The sequence below is a fragment of the Anopheles ziemanni genome, chromosome 3, assembly GCF_943734765.1.
Source record: "Anopheles ziemanni chromosome 3, idAnoZiCoDA_A2_x.2, whole genome shotgun sequence".
Taxonomy (NCBI): Eukaryota; Metazoa; Arthropoda; class Insecta; order Diptera; family Culicidae; genus Anopheles; species Anopheles ziemanni.
The window spans coordinates 2,909,500-2,930,667 of record NC_080706.1 but is presented as its reverse complement, the minus strand read 5'-3'; the positions used below and the strand labels follow the sequence as shown (position 1 = coordinate 2,930,667).

General features: G+C 45.0%; 2 protein-coding genes across 2 annotated transcripts; one reads left to right on the top strand and one right to left on the bottom strand.

The window, feature by feature from the left end:
• The first annotated feature begins 16,786 nt into the window (after window positions 1-16,786).
• Window positions 16,787-17,766, top strand: LOC131287813 (protein FRG1 homolog). The gene is made up of 3 exons (XM_058316897.1): window positions 16,787-16,901; window positions 16,969-17,550; window positions 17,618-17,766. The coding sequence occupies exons 1-3, from the start codon at window positions 16,843-16,845 to the stop codon at window positions 17,763-17,765; spliced, it is 789 nt and encodes a 262-aa protein (XP_058172880.1). The 5' UTR covers window positions 16,787-16,842; the 3' UTR covers window position 17,766.
• A 68-nt stretch (window positions 17,767-17,834) lies between these two features.
• Window positions 17,835-20,970, bottom strand: LOC131286428 (DCN1-like protein 4). The gene is made up of 5 exons (XM_058315376.1): window positions 20,525-20,970; window positions 19,755-19,852; window positions 19,283-19,536; window positions 18,990-19,197; window positions 17,835-18,914 (listed from the first exon to the last, which is right to left on the bottom strand). Exons 1-5 carry the CDS (start codon window positions 20,614-20,616, stop codon window positions 18,847-18,849), a joined length of 720 nt encoding a protein of 239 aa, XP_058171359.1. The 5' UTR covers window positions 20,617-20,970; the 3' UTR covers window positions 17,835-18,846.
• Window positions 20,971-21,168: the final 198 nt, after the last annotated feature.

Below are 21,168 nucleotides of genomic sequence, written 5' to 3'. Positions count from 1 at the left end.
ATTGAACAGATATTGCAAATCCTACCGAAGTCGAGATCTTAGACAATGGAGCCTTGAAACATGCTTCCGAATTGAGGCGAGGGTCTAATAAAATTCAATGTTGAATTTTACGTTTACCGACTGTCAGAAATATTGTTGCGAAATTCGCTAAACATTCCAACGTCTCGGAGTCGTTGGAACTCGAGGAAAAATCATTCGCATATCGATTTCATGTTAGCATTCCTTGGATAGCGCAAAATTGAATTCCGGGAAGTGTTCAACGCTGATGAAAGATTGATCAGATTAGGAGTTTTCTTGACGATGTGCGTGCCGAACGGATTGGATCAAAAGATTTTCGAGGCATTCAACGGACGGGATTTCGCTTTAACCGGATATTTTACATTCTGACAAGTCCCTTTGACAAGTTATTCAAATCGTGGGCAACATTTTAATTATTATTTATTCGTTTCATTTTATTTGCATGCTTCGCATGCTAAAGCGTAAACGTTCCCATTGGTAGTACCAGACGCCCAGTCTTTATCAAATAAAAGTGTGCAAACCAGGTTCAACTAAACGATACTAGTTTTAAAACAAATCGAATAGTTCCAAATCTACAAACTTTTATCTTACTCATAAATATTATGGATAATAACTATAAAAAATACGCTGACAAAAGGAAAGGATACACCGACGATTGGCGATTGAAAATAATTTTGGGGAAAAAACAAAGCTGTTACAAACTTTCCTTGCCATCACAGGGAAAGTGTATCAATTATCCTGTATCAACACGTTCGACAGAAGTGTGGAGCCACCGATCGCTGCCGGAAAATGGCGGAAAAACGGTGCAAATTGTTTACCCGTCCGAGTCTAATTCGTTTACGAGCTCTTGTGTGTTTGGGTGGATTACAAGGAACAAGCGAGGGTGTCTCCATATTATTTGTGTTCCCAAGAATCTCCTGGTTTAATGAAAAACAAAATGAGGAAGAAAAAAAAAACAATCTCATCTTTTGTGGGTTGAGAAAGAAATTGGTTTTCGGTACGGATTCGAAGGTCCATTGTGGGTGTTACAAGCACTATGATACAATCTCATAGTTTCCTTTGTTTGAAAAAAAATGTTTTTGTTTCCACTTTTCGATTGCTTTCATGGCTTACTACGATTCCTCCATCTTTCTCTTTTGCTTGCATGCATTTTAAAAGCCGGAAAAAGGAATGGCAAAAAAGATGTGGAAAAAGTAATTCGTTTTATATTATCTGCTGATACGAAACGGTGCGGAACCTCACACTTTCCGGCGACGAGAGAAGGATGATACCGAAACTATTCGAAGCCCTTGCCAGCGAGGGAGGATGGAACCGATGGAAAGTGGGATCAGCGCAGCGGGAAACCCGTGGAAGGAAGGAAAATCGTGTGACAACACACACCACGGCGCTAAGTGAGTGCAATCATTTGGCGGGAAAACTTTTCCCGGTGCCATAAATTTCCACAAACATCCCAACCATCGAACCACCGCTGGGTGGTGCTGTGGTGAGAAAAGCGGGCTTTAATGGGGCGCCGCTTTTGCATTTGTTTTTTTCTTCCCCCGGTATTTTACTCTCCTTTCGTTGTTGGCGGGTACTTTGGTTACAAGTTTTGGCAACACGCAAGTCAAACAAGGCGGCGCGCGTTTTCGGCTCGGCGGTGGTACCGGTGGGCGAGAAAACACCGGAGTCCGGACAGGATAATGTCGCTAGCAGGCGCGCGGCTTGTCCTTTGCAAGGAACCGTGTCTGTTTCTTTTTTCTTTTCACGTGGTTTTGCTTCATGCCAGCCAGTGGGTACATTTCATCCACTCCATCAATTGAAGAATTGGGCGACGGACGGTGTATGTGCGTGTGTGTGTTGAGGGAAATATACGAGGCCTTGGAAAGCGGCTGAAAGTGAACCATCTGAAGGAGATGGAGTCGTTGCCGAAATTCGTCCCCATCCTGACGATCTCTCTCGCTTTTCCTGTGGGGTTCCTTTCAGGCCCAATAAATTATTAATTTGGGACCAGAATTAACACAAATATTGCGTTACAATTTGCGACGCACGGACTAAAGGGCGTAAAGACGAACGGGATATATCGTCATCCTGGGGTGGTGAGGGAAGTCACAAACCATCCCCGGGAAAAAAGGGGACTATCCAGCGAAGGTATTGTCCTGGAAACGGCCCGTCCGTGGATTCGTCCGACGGAATTTGTGTGGATCTTTCATGGAGACGCCTTCGCTAGGGGGGAAGGTTTGCTATTATTCTCCATCCAAGAGGCTAAACGTTGGACAAACAGGGGAGCTTCCGCATGTGGCGTCAGAAGGTCGCGTAAACCTTAAGGTACAACCCCCGAGGGGTTGTGGAGGCGCTGTGGAGGTGGACGATTTCAATAACATGAAACAACGCCCCACAAGTTTAGGGGAGAATGTTCGTACTGGCAACGTTGAGGGGAGCAGATCGGAGGCATGTCTTGCAGGCGGCATGAGGGAGCAATCAACAGCGCGACACAGCGACACTTCCTTCCGGTGTACTCCGTCGGGAAATGGGGGACCGGGGCTCCAGCGCGTCTTATTCCAGGCTGTACACTGAAACACTGAACACCGGGAAAAGGATCAACCGTTTTCAGAACCGTTTGGAGGGGCGAGCGCTGCGGGGCAAGGGTGGAAAGACAAGATCACTTCGAGCCACCATCGTAGATAAGACAAGGGATGCAAATTAAATGAAATGGCCCTCTCTCGGTGTGGTGCTCCTTGGTGTGTAGATCTTGTCTGGAAGGTAATCTCTAAAAAGAGACTTTGAAGAAGGCTCTTTGAGATCTTGGCCAAGATTGCATTCCCACTCGGCGAACGAACGGGGTTTTCCAGCACACTTCAGGGAGGCGAAACCGCGGACCACCTGAAGGCAATAACTCGCAACTAGGGAGGACCTACATCACCGCGTACTTGACGTGCGCCAGGACTTCTCCAGACTTTTGGGTGGGTGGACATCGAATCGATAGCGTGGGCTGAACCCGTCGCAAACTCGTCAAAGTCGAGTACTTGCGCGTCCATCACCCGGCGAAACTCGGTGGAATGGAATGAAATTATAAATCCTCCCCTAAGCAACTCTAGGATTCCGTGAGTCCCCACGGGAAGGAGAGGGTCATGGGCAGAGACGCTATCGAACGTCTGTATCGCCAGCCGTGGTGAAACAAATAGAGACGAACCTGCAACGTTGCCCAAGTCCAGACATAGTCCAGAACTTACTTCCTCGGACAGGAATCGATTGCCAAAGGGGAAATCCCCACCTTTTCTCTCTCTCTCTCACTCTATTTTTCCTCGGGGTAGGAAAACACCGGCGCGTTTGGAAGCGGAAGACAGCGTGGAAAATAATGGCCAGCCTGGTGTTCTAGTAGCAGCAGTACGCGAAGCACGGTCGCTTCCGAAGGGGGATTATTTCCGATGGAGGGTTTTTGGTTTGCATTTCGGTGTGCGCTTGCAGTGCGCGCGTCTGTGTGCGAGTGGGCGCGGGTAGGAGTAATTTCCAAACCTCCCGCAGCTACGGGTTTTCCTCCTACGCTTCTTCTTCTTTTCGACCATAATTTTCCACCCCCCTCCCTCGGGGTTTTGTGGGCTCGAGATTGCATGCAGGCCCAGATTGCATGGGCCGAATTGTGCACTGCAGACTGGAGTACGCGACACTGTATATCGCTCGCTGCGTAATGCGTTCAATTTGTGTCTGTGTGTGTATCCGTGAGTGTGTGGTTGTAACTTCCACCCTTCGCTTAAAAAAGGACCTGCCAGGACCGTTCGAAGCGTTGGTACGCTGCGAGATAGGGCTAAGCCGCCAGACAGCGTCCTGCTGTGAGTGTATTCAATTCAGCCGAAAATAAAAATTAAAAGAGGAAAAAACAGTCCCATGAAAAAGGTAGGAAACACTTTCGTACTCTCTCGAGTTCCCGACCCTTTTCTTTTTCATTCAGTCTGTGAAGTGTGTGTTTTTTTTTGTATATTGCGTGTCGTGCTTGTGGTAGTACAATTGCGACGCTAATGGTAATGAAGCTATCATTAGCTGGAAAATTGCTGCAATCAATAAGAAAACAATTTTCTTTTCACCCCGTGACGCCCCCCGACGGCCGAGGAAATTCACTGCCTTCGCAGTCCCTCAGTGTCTGGGAAACCCGTAGATTATTTTCAAGATGGACAAAGTTTTCCACACACCACGCATCCGAGCCGAGATTTCCTCACACACTCCAGATTTGTTTTGTTCTATTTCGAACCATCTCGTTCCGTTGGTTGAATAATGGTAGCGCATAAAAAAGCACCACCACCTCCACACGGTGTGGATATCAAAAGGCAACGGGCGGACATTTATTTTAACCTTTCAAGCAGGATTTTCCTCTTGCCCACGCGGTGTGTGTGTGTTTCAGGGAAAATTGAATATTTGTGTTCTGTTTAAAAGTGGCGTGGAGTAAAAAAAAAGATACAGCAAGGAAAGGAATAAAAAGAACAAAGCTGCACTTCACTCCGGGCTCGGAAAAGCTAGCGATTGGACGGAAGTGAAGGAAGTGAAATCAAATCCTGTTCGCACGTCCCGTCCTGCAAAAACCCTCCTCCCCCCCGCCCGCTCGCAAACGGAAAAATGGTTTCAAACACCCGGAGTAGCTTTCCACCGAGGGTTTGCAGATTCTCACCTGATACGGAAAATCCGCCCGCACGGCGATTCTTATCAACTGCTCCGTCGACCGTCCGTATCCTTCGCCATCTGAGTGGGTGGGGTGGGGAAAAAAAAGGAAAACAAATCGTACCGTTCCGCGAGTGAAGGAAAAGCGCTCGTTCGTTTGGCGAAGGAAATGACACCACGAAGGTTTTCCCGTCCGTTTTGTACGGAGAAAGGACGGAACCGGGCAGGGAAAGGGGGAGGCGTACCAAATTTCCTTATCTTTTCTTCCACGCGACCACCACATCAACTTCCCACCACGTGCCTCCTCCCTTGGTCCCCTCCTTTCTTATCATGTATGATTTTTAACCAACAACCCTCGTCGGAAGTCATCGAACTCTCTCCGGTCCTGCCACCTTTTCTCGTTCCGCTGGCCCTCTTCTTAGGCCCACCCCTTCGTTGGGTGTTTTTCCCTTTTTTTCGGGGGCAATTTCATCCCTGTCAGCTCGCGTAGAACGGAGCCAGTTCAGTTTCTTCTCCTCCTGACACACTGGAGTGATATATTTTTAATGGGTAAAACAACGCGCACCGAGCGTGACTCACGCTCGTGGGAGTGTGTGTTTGTATTGGTGTGTGTGTGTGTGTGTGTGTTCGTGTGTGTTTTAAGGGCCGGATGTAGACGATGGGGAGGACAACCCATCCCGAGCGCTCACTCAATATCACCGGTGAAGGATGTATTGGAAAATAGAGATACATTGCGGGAAAACCCCTCCGGATTTCCATTCCCGGGTTTCCATCGACGGGCCAAATGATGAGGATGGTTTATGTGTATCGATACTTTTCGGGGGGTTCGTTCAGCAAACCGAACGAGTCGGCGGCGCCAGCCAGTCCACCACACCCCTCTCCTCTGCCCTCGGGGATATGATAGTTTGTTGAGGAGTTTGGGAGATTCCATCCCACGCCGGTAATGCTGTGCAATCGAGCGTTCGGGTTGAATCTCGGCTCTGTTTTCTGTATTGTTTGGTTGACATTTTGATTCTTTTCCTATTGCCGTTGGCTTGTTTATTGTTGTCTACCCGGTTAGGGGTCGGCCACAAAATGGAGTCCCTTTTTTGAACCCCCCAAAACCGAACCGAATTCCTTACGATCGAACCCCGACCGAACGATCGTGAGGCGCACGAAGTTTGCACGTCAGGCTCGGGTTCCGGAACGGTGATCCGGTAGGCCACGAGAGAGGTCAGCCTTGGGTTGTGGCCACAAACACAACATCCCCCCTGATCCCGTGGGTGGGCTTTTCAAACGATTCTTAAAGAACCTACCCATCATCGAGTGGGAAATGCTTGAGTTCAAATTGGATGTGAAAGCAAAATGGGATCATAGTTGGCACGGAATAGCCATAGCAATGGGTGGGTGTATCTTTTATTGCGAACCCAACCAGATTTACGATTGTCAACACTTTGCAAACCTTGGTTTGCTAATGACCTCTGTTGGTAGCCGAAACGCATCAAATGAGTAGTCATTTACACTTTCATGGAAGTGCTTATGTAAGAAATATGATAAACAAAGCATAACAAATATGGACATACTTGTATCGACGAGAGGAAAAAAATACACAAGATTACTGAATGAGGTAAATTAGATTGTAAAGTTACGTTGCTTAAGCTCTTTAAAACTGTGTTATGATCGAACAGCCTTCAACATTTGTTCTTTTCGAGATAAAGCTGTTAGTGAGAACAAACCATCGGCCCTTCCTTTACCATTTTGGTCAAAAAGGATTCAATAATGATGTAGGATTTGCTCTGAACACACAAGAAACACTACTTTTGATAATGTTTGCTTTATAAAGTTGTTGGCATTTTAGAATTTCGAATGAAAAATTGTTTTAATTTTTCCTTTATTGAATGTTTACGATAATACAAGAATGTAATTAACAATTTAGGATTTTAATAACAGACAATCGTTATCGAATGAAAATCGTTTGAATCAATGATACATCCTGTGATAAAAATAGAATGTTTACATAGTTTTTGCAAATATTTCTTTAAGGCGTAAGTTACTCAACATTGAATGGAAGTTTATAAAAGAAATGCGACTCCGGGGAACCGATCAAATTATGTTCGAATGATCACAGAGGGGTTCGTTTGAAAATATGTCCTCTGCTTTGCAACAAACGTTGTCGTTTCGTTCAACCGACGCGAGAAAAATCATCCCTCGTCATCGAAAACCATCCTGTGGCGCTCCAACAAAGGGCGGGGGAAAATCCCCCAAGGAACTGATTTGATGTTCGATGGAAAACACCTCTCCCTCTCTCTCTTCTTCGTCAAACACCTTTCCGTGGTGTTCCGAAAAAGACTCCCTCCGTTCCTTGTTCGGGTTTTGTTGCGTTTTTAGGTCCATTATTTGATCTTCAATGCACTTGTCCTTTGGCGCGCAAACAAGTTCGACTGCGGGACAAGTCGGGTGGCAAAGTGTCCTTTATGTCTCGACGGTTGCATAGAATGGCGAACAAAAACCCCCCCACAGCGCGACACCCTTCCTCCCAGTGGAGCAACGTTTGATCATTTGTTACTTCGGCAACAAAAAGCGGAAGACGTGCTCCCAGGCAAAAGGAGCCTGGTATCCTGCCTTGGACAAGCTTCTTGGATGAAATTGGGCTCAACAGCGACACACGACGTTCACATTCGTTCCCGGGAAGATGAAACACGTTTGACAAAGCATCAAAGGTACATTCGGCGGGGGAGGGGAATCGGGGAAGCCACAAGGGGAGAATGTTTGATAGGAATGTTGTTGCGTAGCTTTGCGCCGTGGAAATTATGCTCTGACCCAAAATCGGCGCCAAGGGAACACTAACACTGCCTCGGTTTGTAGTTCGCTTTCATCGAAGCCGATGGAATTTCTTTCATTTCGGTGGATTATCGAAAACTCGAGCACTCGGGATACCCGGGAAAAATCCCAAACCCGGTTCGTACCTCTTCAGACGGAGCCAGCAGCTGTGGCAGCCAGTGGCTTTTCAGTGGCCGGCTTCGGTTGTGGTGTGTCGACATCCTGGAGTTCTGGCAAGCCTATTTGTCTAGCTGGAAGAAGTGCACACGCTGTGTGTGTGTGTGTGTAAACATAACAAGCACGAAACTACACGGAAGTAATTTCGTCCTCGGAAAAGGGAAATGGCTGTCGCAGCGAGAAATGCAGAGAGAGAGAGAGAGAAAGATAATCGTATACTCTTCCCGGGGTGAACCACGGACTGATGCCTCCTCAAAGACGTCCACCTTCCTGTTTCAACAAATTACGATCTCCCGTCCCCGGGCTGACCACTACCTCTCCTTCCCGGCGGCATCATTCCCGGTTTTTCCTTTTTTCCCCGGAAAGGGACGATTTGCTATCCCAGCCTCTTGAACGTACGTACACGTCCGGCCCAAGCAGAAGACGATCATCATTTTTCCTCCAGCCTTTAAAAACCACGAAGGGTAAAAAAACCGCCCCCCAAACCCCAAACACCCCAAGCCTTCTGCGTAAAGCCGGGCCCGTTTTATGCCATTTTCCGTCTCTTCGCCATCACTTCATTTTCTCGTTATGTGTTATTTTCCAACGTGGCGGAACAAACGGGCGATCCGGTGGAAAGTGCCATTTTCCCTTTTATGCGCGCCTTTGCCGTTTTTTTTTTCCCCTGAACCTCGCCCGTCATTTGCATACACCCTCGGAAGGTGGAGGACGGGGGTAGACAAACACACATGTGTAGGAAATGGCTCGGTGATGATTACTTGTGGCTGGGTGGGTGGGTGGGTGGGTGTGTCTGTGGCCATATATTGACCGTTGGATTGAGGAATCCCATAAAATGGACAGAAATGCGGCCCGGAGCCCTCGGGTTTGATGGTTCAGTATCAAATGAGTTCAAATCGAGGCCGAACCTTGGGTCATTTCCCATCCGTACGGCCGTTGTCATTTGATCCGGTTTCCTTCGCCGGCCCGCGTTGCGTTTCCCTCGCCCTGGAAACCTCGCAAAAGCCACCCAAATGCCACCCGCGAAAAGGCCTACCGGTTCAACTATGCGCAACCCTTGGAGCAACGACGCGACCAAGCGGTGAATATTTGTTTCCACCGTAATCGTACAGATTTATTACATTAAAAAATACTTGAAACAAAGAGTCACGATTAAATGCATTAATATTTTGATATAAAAAACAATTCCCGTAGAGCTGTTACAAATATCGGACATTCTTTAATTTAAAGTGAAGGGATCAGCTTTTCACATGATTACAGTTTTACAGTTTAGTATTTCCAACGAAAGTCTCTTCTTTATGCCATTATGTGCAGAAGGAACTTAAAAAGGACAAACATTTCATAATAAGATGCAGAAAAAATATGAAAATACTCAACCAATGTGGCCGGGCCCTCCCAAATAAAATGAAACAATACATTTGTAAAGAGTTTTTCAAAAACTTAACGTTACTGAATGATCATACAATGATCTTGTAACACTTTACATTCACATTTATTCCATTCCATTAAGGGTTAGGGCCATTTGAATGCTTTCTGGTGCGTGGAAAAGCGTAAACGCCTTTCCTAACCAATCGCCAACGAAGTCTGGTTCGATTAATCAAATTTTGCTGCAATGATATTGAATGTCTATTCCCCTTGTTTTTCTCTCTCCTTCCTTTATGTCCATTCCCAGTATTTGATGAAACTCAAGCAAAAAATCAAAACAATTTCTATCATGTTTCCACACCGAGCGCCGCCGAACAAAACGTGCCCTTTAGCTTTGGTTGCATCGATTACGGTGTTATGTTGCGCCGCATTCCCGGAAAGTGGAACTCAACCTGTGCCGTATCAGTTTCATCGGTGATAAAGTGGTTCAATTTGTTTGTCACTGCGAGGGAGATGAAAACGGTTGGTGCAAAGCGCTGGAAATTAACGTGTCGAAAACAAACCAGCACTAAATAACAGCACAATGGGAAAAACTAACCCAATCAAATGTAGTTGCAAAAAACACCAAAGATCGGACGAGTGATGTGATGAGGAGAGGAAAGAGAGAGGGGGAACAGGAAGGAGTAGGAGGTGCTCCACGTGTGACATGAAGGAGAAAAGTTAATCTCACGTTAGTCACGTACAGAGACCTGATGCAATTTCCGTCGTCATGTGAAAATTTCCCCAACAGTTTACACCCTTTGTTTTCCTTTCTCGCCACTCTCGTGTTCTCTCTCTCTCTTCATTACAACGTTTATAACATTTCAACTGAAGATCAAACGATCCTTTCTCGATGGCAGCATCCCCATACCGTGGGGGGGATTTGATTTTCCTACACCTGGAAAATGCCACACAATACGCCGTTTTTACAGTCACCAACGCGCAAGCAAAGGACGAACCGGGGAAAAAAGCCGCAGGACAATGTGCTTTTGCATAGCTTTTGCATTTTAATATCAAATCAAGGAAGGTAAACGGGTTTTAATGGGAGCCTTTTTACGGGTTTTCCCCTTTTTTCTTCACCTAGCGGTCACTTCAATCGGCCCTCGAGGGAAAAAAAGGGTAACACAACCCTTAGTAGTAGAAAATTGTCGGGGACCGAGTTTTCCCACAGGGTGTTTTTTTTTCTTCTATTTATTCCTAAGAAAACTTCATAAGTGGTTCTTTTTTGTAAAGTGTTTCATCACACCAATTTCACTGCCCACTCGGCTTGTTTTACGAAGGATAAATCATCTACCTCGTTCGCTTGGTTGAATTGGTTCTTACGATTATTATCTTCATCCTAGGGGCTTATCGCCATCTTCATCCGTCGCTTATCGAGAAGCGACATCCATTTGAATAATGGATGCGTCGATAATGATATGACTTTGTGCTTGCGAATGGATGTAATTTTGGTATTTCCACTCCATTAATTGCGGATTGGTCGCATTATCTTCAGACACCTTCACTGCAGCCTTTTCGGAGTGCTTTGGAGTGCTCGACATTTGAGGTTCAAGTATGGCAATAAGCAACGAGCTCTGGTGAAGATCCAACGTTTGAACGTCGGTGATGACTTTGCTTCCATTTCCATGATTGCTTGTAAGGTTTCTACCAGCTCAAATGTGACAATCATATGGGTCAACAGCTTAGTGCATTTTATCGGATCGGAGCTTTTGGAGATTCTGGCTTTGATGTAAGAATATTAGCCTTTTTCGTGCCCAAATTTATTTTTCAATTGAAAAATTCCACCTTCGAAGAAATTTGAGGTAGCTTTTCCGACTTCTTTCGCCCACCTATAGGAAGCACATTAGTTGAATTGTATCGAAAACAGTAAGCCACATTAAGCCCCTATTTATCCAACGAGGGATTTACAGGGTCACAATCCATCCGGCCAGCTTTCCATACGACCTGCGTTTGTGTAAACACATCGTTGCGTGAGGCGCTTGAAGGAAAACAGGACATGAGCTGCCCGCCCGTACACATACAATGTAATGGATCAAGAACAACCTTCCGTTACCTTCCGCCTCCCACCGCGTTCCTGGAGGTTCCGATAGCCATTAGCTGGAATTAATGGCAACCCTCTGTTTCGATCCGCTCGATTATGGTGACAGTTAGTGAGCTTCGACCGAACTACGGCCGGACTTTATTGGCTTTCGACCTGGGGTGGGCGGCAGGACAACAAGGGACCAACCCGTCGAATTCGGTTCGTTCGCTTAATTATCGAAACGAAAGGCATGTTTAGGAGTGGAATATTTTATTCCGTAGATAGACAAAAAGAGGAACGATAGTGTGTGCACTTTCGTCTGATGATGGTTTGGTTGGAACACCCTCAATGTTTGACGTATTTTGTGTGTTGTGCATCGCCAACCAAATGGTTCAAATTGTATTTACTTATTCATGTTTCTAGGAGAATTTATATCTCTTGTTTATGGCGGAAAAGGTGGCTCCAATGTTGGCCAAGTGTTGGGAAGGTAAATGTTTTAAGGATTCTTCATTGCTGCGGCTTTGCAAACCAAGGAAACCAAGAATTCGTTCAATTTTGCACATCCCATACCAGTAATGGCATAAAGGCGAATCTTAGTGTCTTTAAGAATCAATAAATAACTAGGTTCAATTGATTTGAAACTTCGAAATTGATCGACGATTTTGTTTGACGTCAAGTCCGTCTTGAGATTGGAAAATAACAATCCGAAAATCGTGAGAATCTAATTTAATTTAAACGTGTTAATCTCGTTTGTCATATCAAAAGTCATTAGCAGAAGGAATGACACGACGCGTTAGGACATTTCATGTCTTCAAATTACATTTTTTAGAAGTGTTAATTTCAATTCCCTTCCATACCAGCACCAAAATGGACGTAAAGCAACCGTTCGAAAAATGGTATCTACATAATTGATGCTTGTACTTGGCTCGTGACTCTCGGAAAAAAAAAAAATTACAATCCACCCCCTCGTGCATTGCGGCACGTACTGGAGGTTCCGCTGTCGGTTGGCCTCTAACTCCCAGAAGCCGAATTTTAGTACCTCAGGTTTCGGAAATGAGATAAAACCAACCAGTAGTCGTCGTCGAGGTACGCGTTCTTGCCGAGGTTGTCGTTTTTCGCGTAGCGCTCGCACGCAAAACGTGAATAAAAAGCACGAAGCGCCTAAAACAGAACCAAAAAAAAGAGTGTGTGCCGGATTGGTGTGAGGAGGCTCCGTAAACGTTGTTACGTTTTATGATTTAATCCTTGCGCGGACTTTGTGCAGTCCTCGGGAAAGCGCGGGAGGGACCAGGCACACGCATGTGTTTCGCATAATTCTTCCATTGGCCTCCTGCGTACCTCCTCCGCCCTTCTTCCTCTAACCGACCCTTTGTTGATTTGTTGCTGGTCTTCACACAACAAACAGCACACACGGCGGCGACACGATTTCCTGGTAAAAAGGATAACGGCCTCTATTGGGGAGGATCGGGAGAAAAACTCAAACAAAGAGCCCCACGTGAAGAGGAAGGAAGGTTTGGGCTGGGAGTGTGTGTGTGTGTGAGTTCGTGGAAAAGCACGTTTATTTACCTTTTTGCCTTGCCGATGCTGTTTCCTATGCCGGCTCGCTCGTTTTCCGGCTTGGGTACCGCTTTTCCGGAGGTTTCTGCTTTTCACGCCTCAACAGCTCTTTTTCGCATTAACGTCAAATGAAGATTCTCGGAATGTTTCACTGTTTCTTTTTATTTTGTTGGCCACTAAACTCAGCCCCCCAATTTAAGTGCATACAGCACGCAAATCAAGCTGGGAGATTCACTCACTCACTGCAATGGGAAGAGCACACACTTGACATTATCCACTTATATTTGCTGGAAAATTTACACCAGTTTTAATGGCACTCTTGTGACTTTAAGTATCACAACCGTTTCCACGTGGCTGTATTTTACAATTTCACCGTAAATTTCACTTGTAACGAAGCTAAGAAAATAGATCAGAATGTACGATCCATGGGCTTTTATCTGATAATCCTCACTTTAAATCATTAATGATGGTTTTAATAAACCAATTAGGTTGGTAATAAAATCCCTTCTGCTAACACTGTCACTTCTCGTGTCGTTGGAATCCTTCGTGCATTCGGTTGCGCCGCTCGACAAAGAATGAATCAAGCAGCCCAGGAAACCGCCATTGTTGTGCGGCAAAATATTGCCGAGCGTTCCAGCTAGCGTTTGCTGGAATGCCTGGTGCCAGGTTTGATGAATGTGAAACTACATGGTGCTGCAACGGTCACACGGAAAGGGCTAGACGGCTACGAACCGACGTACCTACAAAAGCCAGCGCCAGGTTTGAACGGTGGAGCAGCAACGTGCGTCTGAAGTTGGTCCGGCATGGTGGAGTGTCAAATTTCCAATTGTTTAAACGAAATCACGTAACACGTCGCGCCCCATCCCATGTACCGTGTGTCCTCCAGCAGCTTCTCCATTACAATGCTGGCCAAAGGGATGGTACCGGTTGTGGTAAAGGCAGTTGAATTTTAAAACCCAACCACCACATACACAAATCTCGGCACAAAAGAGTCCGTTCCGTTTCAACTCGCGGGTTGCCTCATTTACATCTTGGCCATTTTTGTACCGCAAATCGCGTAAATCTCAACGCGAAGCGGTTACTGGTGGACTTTTTCAAATCGTAGCTAACCACAATCGCACGGGACCGATAACCTTTCCAGCTTAACTTTTGCACACACTTTTGCAAACCAGCAACTGTAGGATGAAATGTTCTGTTCTTACGGGCGGTTAATGGCTCTGTTTTTTTTTTCATTAAAAGTTAATCTTGTTTTTCAGTTTTCTGGTACTCAAAATGCAGATTCCTTCATTCACATTCTATTATTTAAAACACATGAATTTGCATATGGTTATCCATAGAACAGAACGCATGCGTTCGTACAGAAATATCATGCTAGGGATAAATATAATTAACAGACTAATTACAATTTAAACTTCTTCGTCGGCTCTCATCAATGAAACGGCTTTGCTTACAAAGGAATTTTACTGTGGTTTAGATTCTTTCATACAACGAATGAATGGAGCAACGTTTCCAAGCCGGAGAATACTTTTTGCTATTGGCTTGTCTGGCGTTTCGGTTGAGTTACGGTATGAGGAGCTGGTCGCCTAGCAACTTCACACAAAGTGTACGTAGGTTCGTCAAATTTAGCCACACACCGGCACAACCCGATGCTTTCGAATACGTATGACTAACCCACAGTTCTTCTTCTAGCACCGTTGGAGGATAAATATGAAACGAATCGACAACGAATGTATTGTGGCGTGGAAATCGACGGCTCGAGACTAACCGCTTGGTACGACCACTGTGCACGCCAAGCGTGGACTGACACTTGCGCTCACGTTGCTACGGGGCAGTAGCGTCCTTTTAGTACGTACACACACGCGAGGCGAACCGGCACCGAACTGCGAAAGTGTCCGGATGGATGTGCACTGTGAGCTTCCTCGTGAAATTTCACTCTCTACGTGCTGGCGTTGATCCTTCTTTGTGGCTCGTCGGTGTCCTTTCATGTTCGTTCCGCGCTCGTGCCACAGCCCTCCTGTATTTATGAATGAGGGGGGAAAATAGCAGGAGGGCAAAATCGTGTCCCGAGTGCCGAAAGTGAAACAAATTTGGTCTCGCGTGCGCGTTGGTTGGCGGTGCGCATGTGCCCGAATTTAGCACCCCTACTATGGACTAACACACATCAGCAGCAGGCGCCTAGGGGACCTGCCAGCAGACAACCAGGAAGCGTGCTCAGCAGTCCTTTCGGTGTGCAAGCATCATGAGGGTATCGTGGCGCGTGGTTAGGATGCGTTTTTGCCGCTTGAATGGTTCGTGCTGAAAACACCGGGATAAGGACACGGCACGTCGGGCAGTGCCGACAACTGCATTCATGGTGGTCCCGCGATGAGCTTTGGAAGGATCCTGGAAGAAGATAAAACAAACATAAATACGGAAAGAAGCTCAATAAAATCGTCATTAAACTGAAATGAATAAGTGAACAATGCTCAAAGAGTATTGAAAAATGTTTTAAAAATTTATCACAAATTATGTATAACAGCACACGTATTTCTTATGATTCGTCGTTCGGGAATAGTTCAGGACTTATGCTTTGTTTTATTTTTTCATTTTATATTCCGCAACAAGTGTCTCTACTCGTCAAAGCAGTTTTTACTATTTATTTTCCCCAGCAGAGGCGATGAACATAACCTTGTAGTACAAACCCTTGCTTTCGTTTCTTCGGAACAGCTTTGAAAATCCTAAAAAAGGACCATAATGAATAGAGCGCGGGACGGCCAAGATAAGATGAAAGGTCGACGTTAGAAGATGCAAAAAAAAACTCCACAAAACAAAGCCCAGAGATAACATAATGCTCGCTCCTTCCCCTGCCCTGGTACAAAATGCTCGCGCCTTCGCATATAACTCGCACCGCGCAACGAAGGCGTCGGAAGTCCGAAGTCAAAGTGTCCTAGACTTAGCTCCTTGGGTACGCGGTAAAATGGACTAACAACTCAAAAACAGGCACACTTCAAACTGTGCGACCAACTGGATAAAATTAATGGAAGCGCGTTTTCCGCTTCCCCGCGTCGTCCGTTACGGATGTTTTGTTATTCTGCTTCACCGGACTTTAAAAACGACACTGCGTGCAAAACGGGAACAGCATGGTGGTGGGTCGGCTTAAAACTCTGACCAACATTTTTGTTCCCACTACAAAGGAACACAGTTCCATTGTGCGTGATTTTTCGCATACCAGGCGCATTCTTTTTTGTTTCATTTGGGATTAACAAACTTTGACTCATCAAGTAGCAGACATCTGAGGGCTTAGTGCCTTTCGGAATCCATGATTTTCGCTTGCACACCAAAGATAAACAACATCAACAGAGGCTTGAAACAATGTAAGTATGTTTTTGAGCTTCTGGGACATTTTTGTATTGGGGATGAACAGAGAACGATGTTTATGTTGTTTCCTACAGGACCCAGCTGTTTCAGGCAGAAACAATAGAAGCAAACCACAAAACCACGTCACGTGATGGCATTTTCAATGTAATTGGAATGTTTTTTTATCATACGCTCGTTTTTCTCAGACTTCCCCTAATCTTACTGGTACAAACTGCTTGGTAATGAGATATGATGTGTTCCGAAACAGGATCCTGATTTCCGGTTATAGAGCCCGTGAATGAAACGGAGAGTTTGAATTGAGGCGCTAGAAAAACGCTTAAAATGCATAGCTTGCATGTCGTGATTTCGAAGCAAATGTCTACACCTTGGTTATTGGCCTTGTAGTGATGGGGAAACTGAATTATCAAATCTTCAAATCCGAATCCCAATCCGTCAAATCATGCGTGCTTACCAAACTTACCAGTTTTTCATATCATTCGTGAAAGTAACAATTAGACAATCAATGGTTGAATTGATCCAAAGGCAAAATCGATTCTGCGAATGTTCCCCAGGACCATCAGGATCGCTATCGCTATCCGCTCCCAGGGGGAGTTGTTTCATTTCAGTTCCGAGGGAACTACCCACGACTATGCGCCAATTTGAGAAAAGAGAATGGAGAATTCTCGCAAAATCGCAAAATCTCTCTTTCGAAGAGAGAATCCGCGGATCGGGAGCTTTCGAAATGGATTTTCAAAATGACATATTGATGCGGAATCAATCCTTCCGATTCTACCAACACTATACAGCAAATCGCATATGTAAACATAAACAACTAATCGTAAGCGAGAAGTCGTTCATCTTGGAAGCAATTCTCAATTAAATTGTTCCGAAGAACATCTTTTTAAATCATGTCGGAATATACTAAGGCAAAATCGAGCAAATTGGTGTTAAAGGGAGAAAGTTCGAAGTATGTATTACCTAAACAACAACGATGTGAAGGACAAAACAACAGACTAATTTTGCTTCTTTTACAGAGGTACAAAACGCAAACACAAGAAGGATAAACACGAGAAAAAGGCTAAAAAAGCCCTTACCGTGGATACGGATGCAGTAAAGCATGGCGGCTGGTGGATGGTAACGAAAACGACGGACATTACCGGCTCTATCGCACTGCAGTTCGACAAGCAGGCCTACGTGAAGGCACTCGATAACGGTCTGTTCACCCTCGGTGCTCCGCACAACGAAGGCGATCCTCCGGACCCGGAGGAAATCTTCAGCGCAGTGCTGATCAACGAAGATAAGGTGGCATTCAAATCTGGCTATGGGAAATACCTGAAGGTCGAGAAGGATGGCATGATCACCGGCCGTTCGGATGCCGTTTCGGCATTGGAACAGTTTGAGCCGGTGTTCGATCAGGGTAAGACGGCACTGCTGGCGGCCAACGGATGCTTTGTTTCAGTGGACCCAGAGGACGACGCGCTGGTAGCAATTAAAAAGAAGGTCGGCAGCAGTGAGGTTTGTGTGATCCGAAGTTCTTCTGATAGGGAAGACGTATCCAACAAGGAAATTCCTATCGAGGAATCTGGTGATTTGGACCAAGTTGAAATCAACTTCGTGTAAGTATTGAAATATTGTTTTAGGACAGCACATACAATTGTACATCGCGCCCCTTACTTATTGCAGGAAAAAGTTCCAAAAGTTCCAGGACAAGAAGCTACGCGTAAGCAAAGAGGATAAGCTTTCGCTGAAAAAGGCTAAAGAAGGTGGAACACTTCACGAAGCATTATTAGACCGACGAAGCAAAATGAAGGCAGATCGATACTGTAAATGAGATGTCTTAACCTTAAAATAAAACCATTTTGAGATCGGGTTGGTATTGTATTCAAGATAGTTTGGACTTTTATTATGCGTATGTTTTCGAGCATCGAATGGTAGTTTCTTTCTGGTTTTGTTCTGTTCCTCTCAAATCATCATTCGTTTTCAATTAGAGTTATGGTGAGTATAGTGGTTGGGTTGTTGCGATTATATTAAGTTTGTTTTTAGTTTTGCCTTTGGACATATGAGTAGTGTAATTTGGAACCTAAATGGTTTCAAGACAGTCAACTTGCCTACTACCGTCTGCATCTATCGTTATTGTTTGATTAGTGTTTCCATTCCATTTCGACGATTTTCAGGGACATGTATCCCTTGCGAGTACCATTCCACATTACAACTCGTTGCCGATGCACACGCGTGATTCAAAACCTTGGAACGTTGGCTCACTCAAATTTTTGTTGTCTAGATCTGGATCACTTTAATGTGCTATGAAAGTGGAGTGTGTGTATGCAAAAATTACATAGCCTGCTAATTCTCTTTGTTTCTAGCAACTTTATTTACCTTCGTTCTACTAGTCAGCCCTATTTTTCAAAGTTACGCAACTCATCACCACTCGGTTTCGCATTAGTCTTTGAGGTATCCCTAAGTTTGCTTTTCTTTGAATTTGTATTCGTAGTGTGGGACCGTATTTGTATGACCGTGCATTCTCGTTTTGGTTTGCCATTCAAGCACCAAGAAAGAATGGTGAAATGTGGGATTTACTTTACTACAAAACTTATGATACTTTCAAACGAAGTGGCGACAAATTTTAATTTCGCCGAGTTTTTTTTACGGTTGCATCAAACTAGCCCAGATTAAAACCTAGATCCAGCGGAAGGGTGTGAAGTGTGTGGAAGTTTTTGACGGTTTTGACCTTACTTTCTGCCGGTCGTACTTCATTCATGCCGGTGTTTATCCATTATAAATCCATTCCTACCACGAACAGTGTGTGGTTTACGCACTGTTTTTGTTTTTCTTTACAGTTCTCAGATATTGCCCTTTGCTTGCTGCTCTTATCATATCGACGCCATTCGACCGGGTATCTAGTACAGTAGGCCTCAGCTAATAGTCGGTTGGGCTCGTAATTGTCTTAGCCATTCTACAAACTCGTCGAGCATTACGGGCCCTGTATGAATGGAAATCAAATGAAAAGATTAGTTATCAGTCAATTAGTGAGTGAGTACATCAATGCGAAACTTACAGGCTCCATCGACGTCATAGTTTGTCAGATCGTTGGAGATGGTACGAGAAAACTCTAGAATATTACACCACTGATCTTTGTTGATTACTTTGTACTTGGACTGCTCTAGGAATTGGGCGAATTGTGCGTACAGTGGCCAATGTTTGCCGAGCATCAATTGAAGCATCCCCTTCGCAGTTTCAATGTCCATACTGCGTTGGTCTTTATCCTACCATGAGATGGAACAAGATGATTAGATACATTTTTTTAAATCAGTTCGATGTTCTCCCTACGTCTAACATAAATTATCTTACCCTTGCAAAGTCGTATGCATATCTGTATATGATTTTGAATGTATTCGGGTCGTTCAGAAGGCTTCTGAGATGTTCCAGCTTACACTGCACTTTCGAGGGGGTATCGCATTGCAGGTCAGTCAGGCCCTTAAGCCACTCGCTTTGCGTGAAGAAGCCCATCTGTTTTGCTCCCATCTTGTACGCTAAAACAAGCATCGCCACGTTCTCAGGCTCTACACCGATATCCTCGCAAAACTTTTCCATTCCTTCCGGACCTAAAACAACAGAAGCGTTTATTTAGTATGTAATTGGAATCACAACGGCAACATCGTTATTTAGCATTATGTACCATCCCTCTAAATTTAGATCCATTGTTCAGATACCGACACCAATTAGCGAGAACACAATGAATTCCACCTTCCAATTCTATTACTTAACACAAGCCACCGTATTCGAACAATGACAGGTGGTTCCGTCCGCTTCAAACACTCACCTAAATTATCCGGATCATCTGGTGTCGTGTACTCCCGAAACCAGGTGAGGCATCGCTTTTGACTGAAAGCGTCATCCGTTTTGCTGTAACGCCGTGAGCTGTTATCACCCGACCAGGGAGGCATTGGAAAGAAAGGACAAAATAGACAAACGCGTGAATTGCTGCTCCCTTTTCACCTTTAGTGTCGCATATTTTACATTCCGTCGCCCATCATTGCACCGAAGATTATGTCGTTCAACGATCAACGTAGGGAAAATAAACAGAAGAAAGAAAAACTCCACACGTTCAGTACTTTTCACATTGATCACTGGATCGCCTAGCGCGATTGAAGAGGCAAATTTCTGTTTTCTGTTGATCTTGACTTAATGCACAGGATGTGGTGCTTCGTCCGCAGAGTCTACTAGACAAATGAATGTATGGCAAACATCGGTAGGAAAGCATTTGCCCGTTGCGGACCTGTGCTAAAAATATCTTGTTGTTCTTTTTTTAAAAAAGATGCAGTAGACACACAGCTGCCCACGACGTACAAGACGTTGGACTTGTGGTTCAATTTTGGATGGGAAGACAGTCCGGAAACAGTAGGAGCATGTGGACTTGGAGGCAAGAAGGGTCTGTCATTCGGCATCCGTATGACGTTTAACCAAGATGTGGTGAACCACGCAGTTTCCTTTTACTACGACTTGTACGTTTTCCAGGACAAAATAATCATTATGGGTTTGTCCTAAGTCCGGTACTCAATGATAATGTTGCTGTTAGTTTAACTGCCTCACCTTTGATAACTATTTCGTTGCCTTTTGGTAGACTGTTGGTCGTCCTCACTTGGCCTCATGTCTATGGCAAGGCGACGTTTGCCTCTGGGCATTTGTAAACTTTCAATTTTGTAAGCGTGCCTGCCCGCTAGAGATGTGTGTTGATGATGGAACAGGTGTTCCGGATACGGGCTTGCGTCTTGCTGAGAACACAAATATCTTTTGCAATCAGGCGCAGCAACTATTCACTGTTTGCCGAAAGCACAACCCGAGTATCTGCACAACAGATGTACAACTTTACACTTCGATATCGGCGGTTCGATTTTGTTCGTTGCCACCACCCACTACTTGCTTGTGTCGTCGAAAGTCAGTCTTCTCGGATTTCGTTTTCGGTGCGCAGATTTCCGGGACAGATGGGAGATCGAGGAAGAAGTAGGGGGCAAACGCTATCAATGGAGGCAGCAAATTGCAACTAGAACGAAAAGGAGAAAGCAAAGAAACATTATCACTATGCAATCGGTGCAAAATCGATACGGGCACCTTAATCAATAATAAAAACACACGTTGATAAAATCCGGCCACCGAAACATCCACCATGGGAAGGTGTTGGCATTAAATTAGAATAATGTGTTTCGATTGGTTGTTATAGTGCTGGCTTATTTATG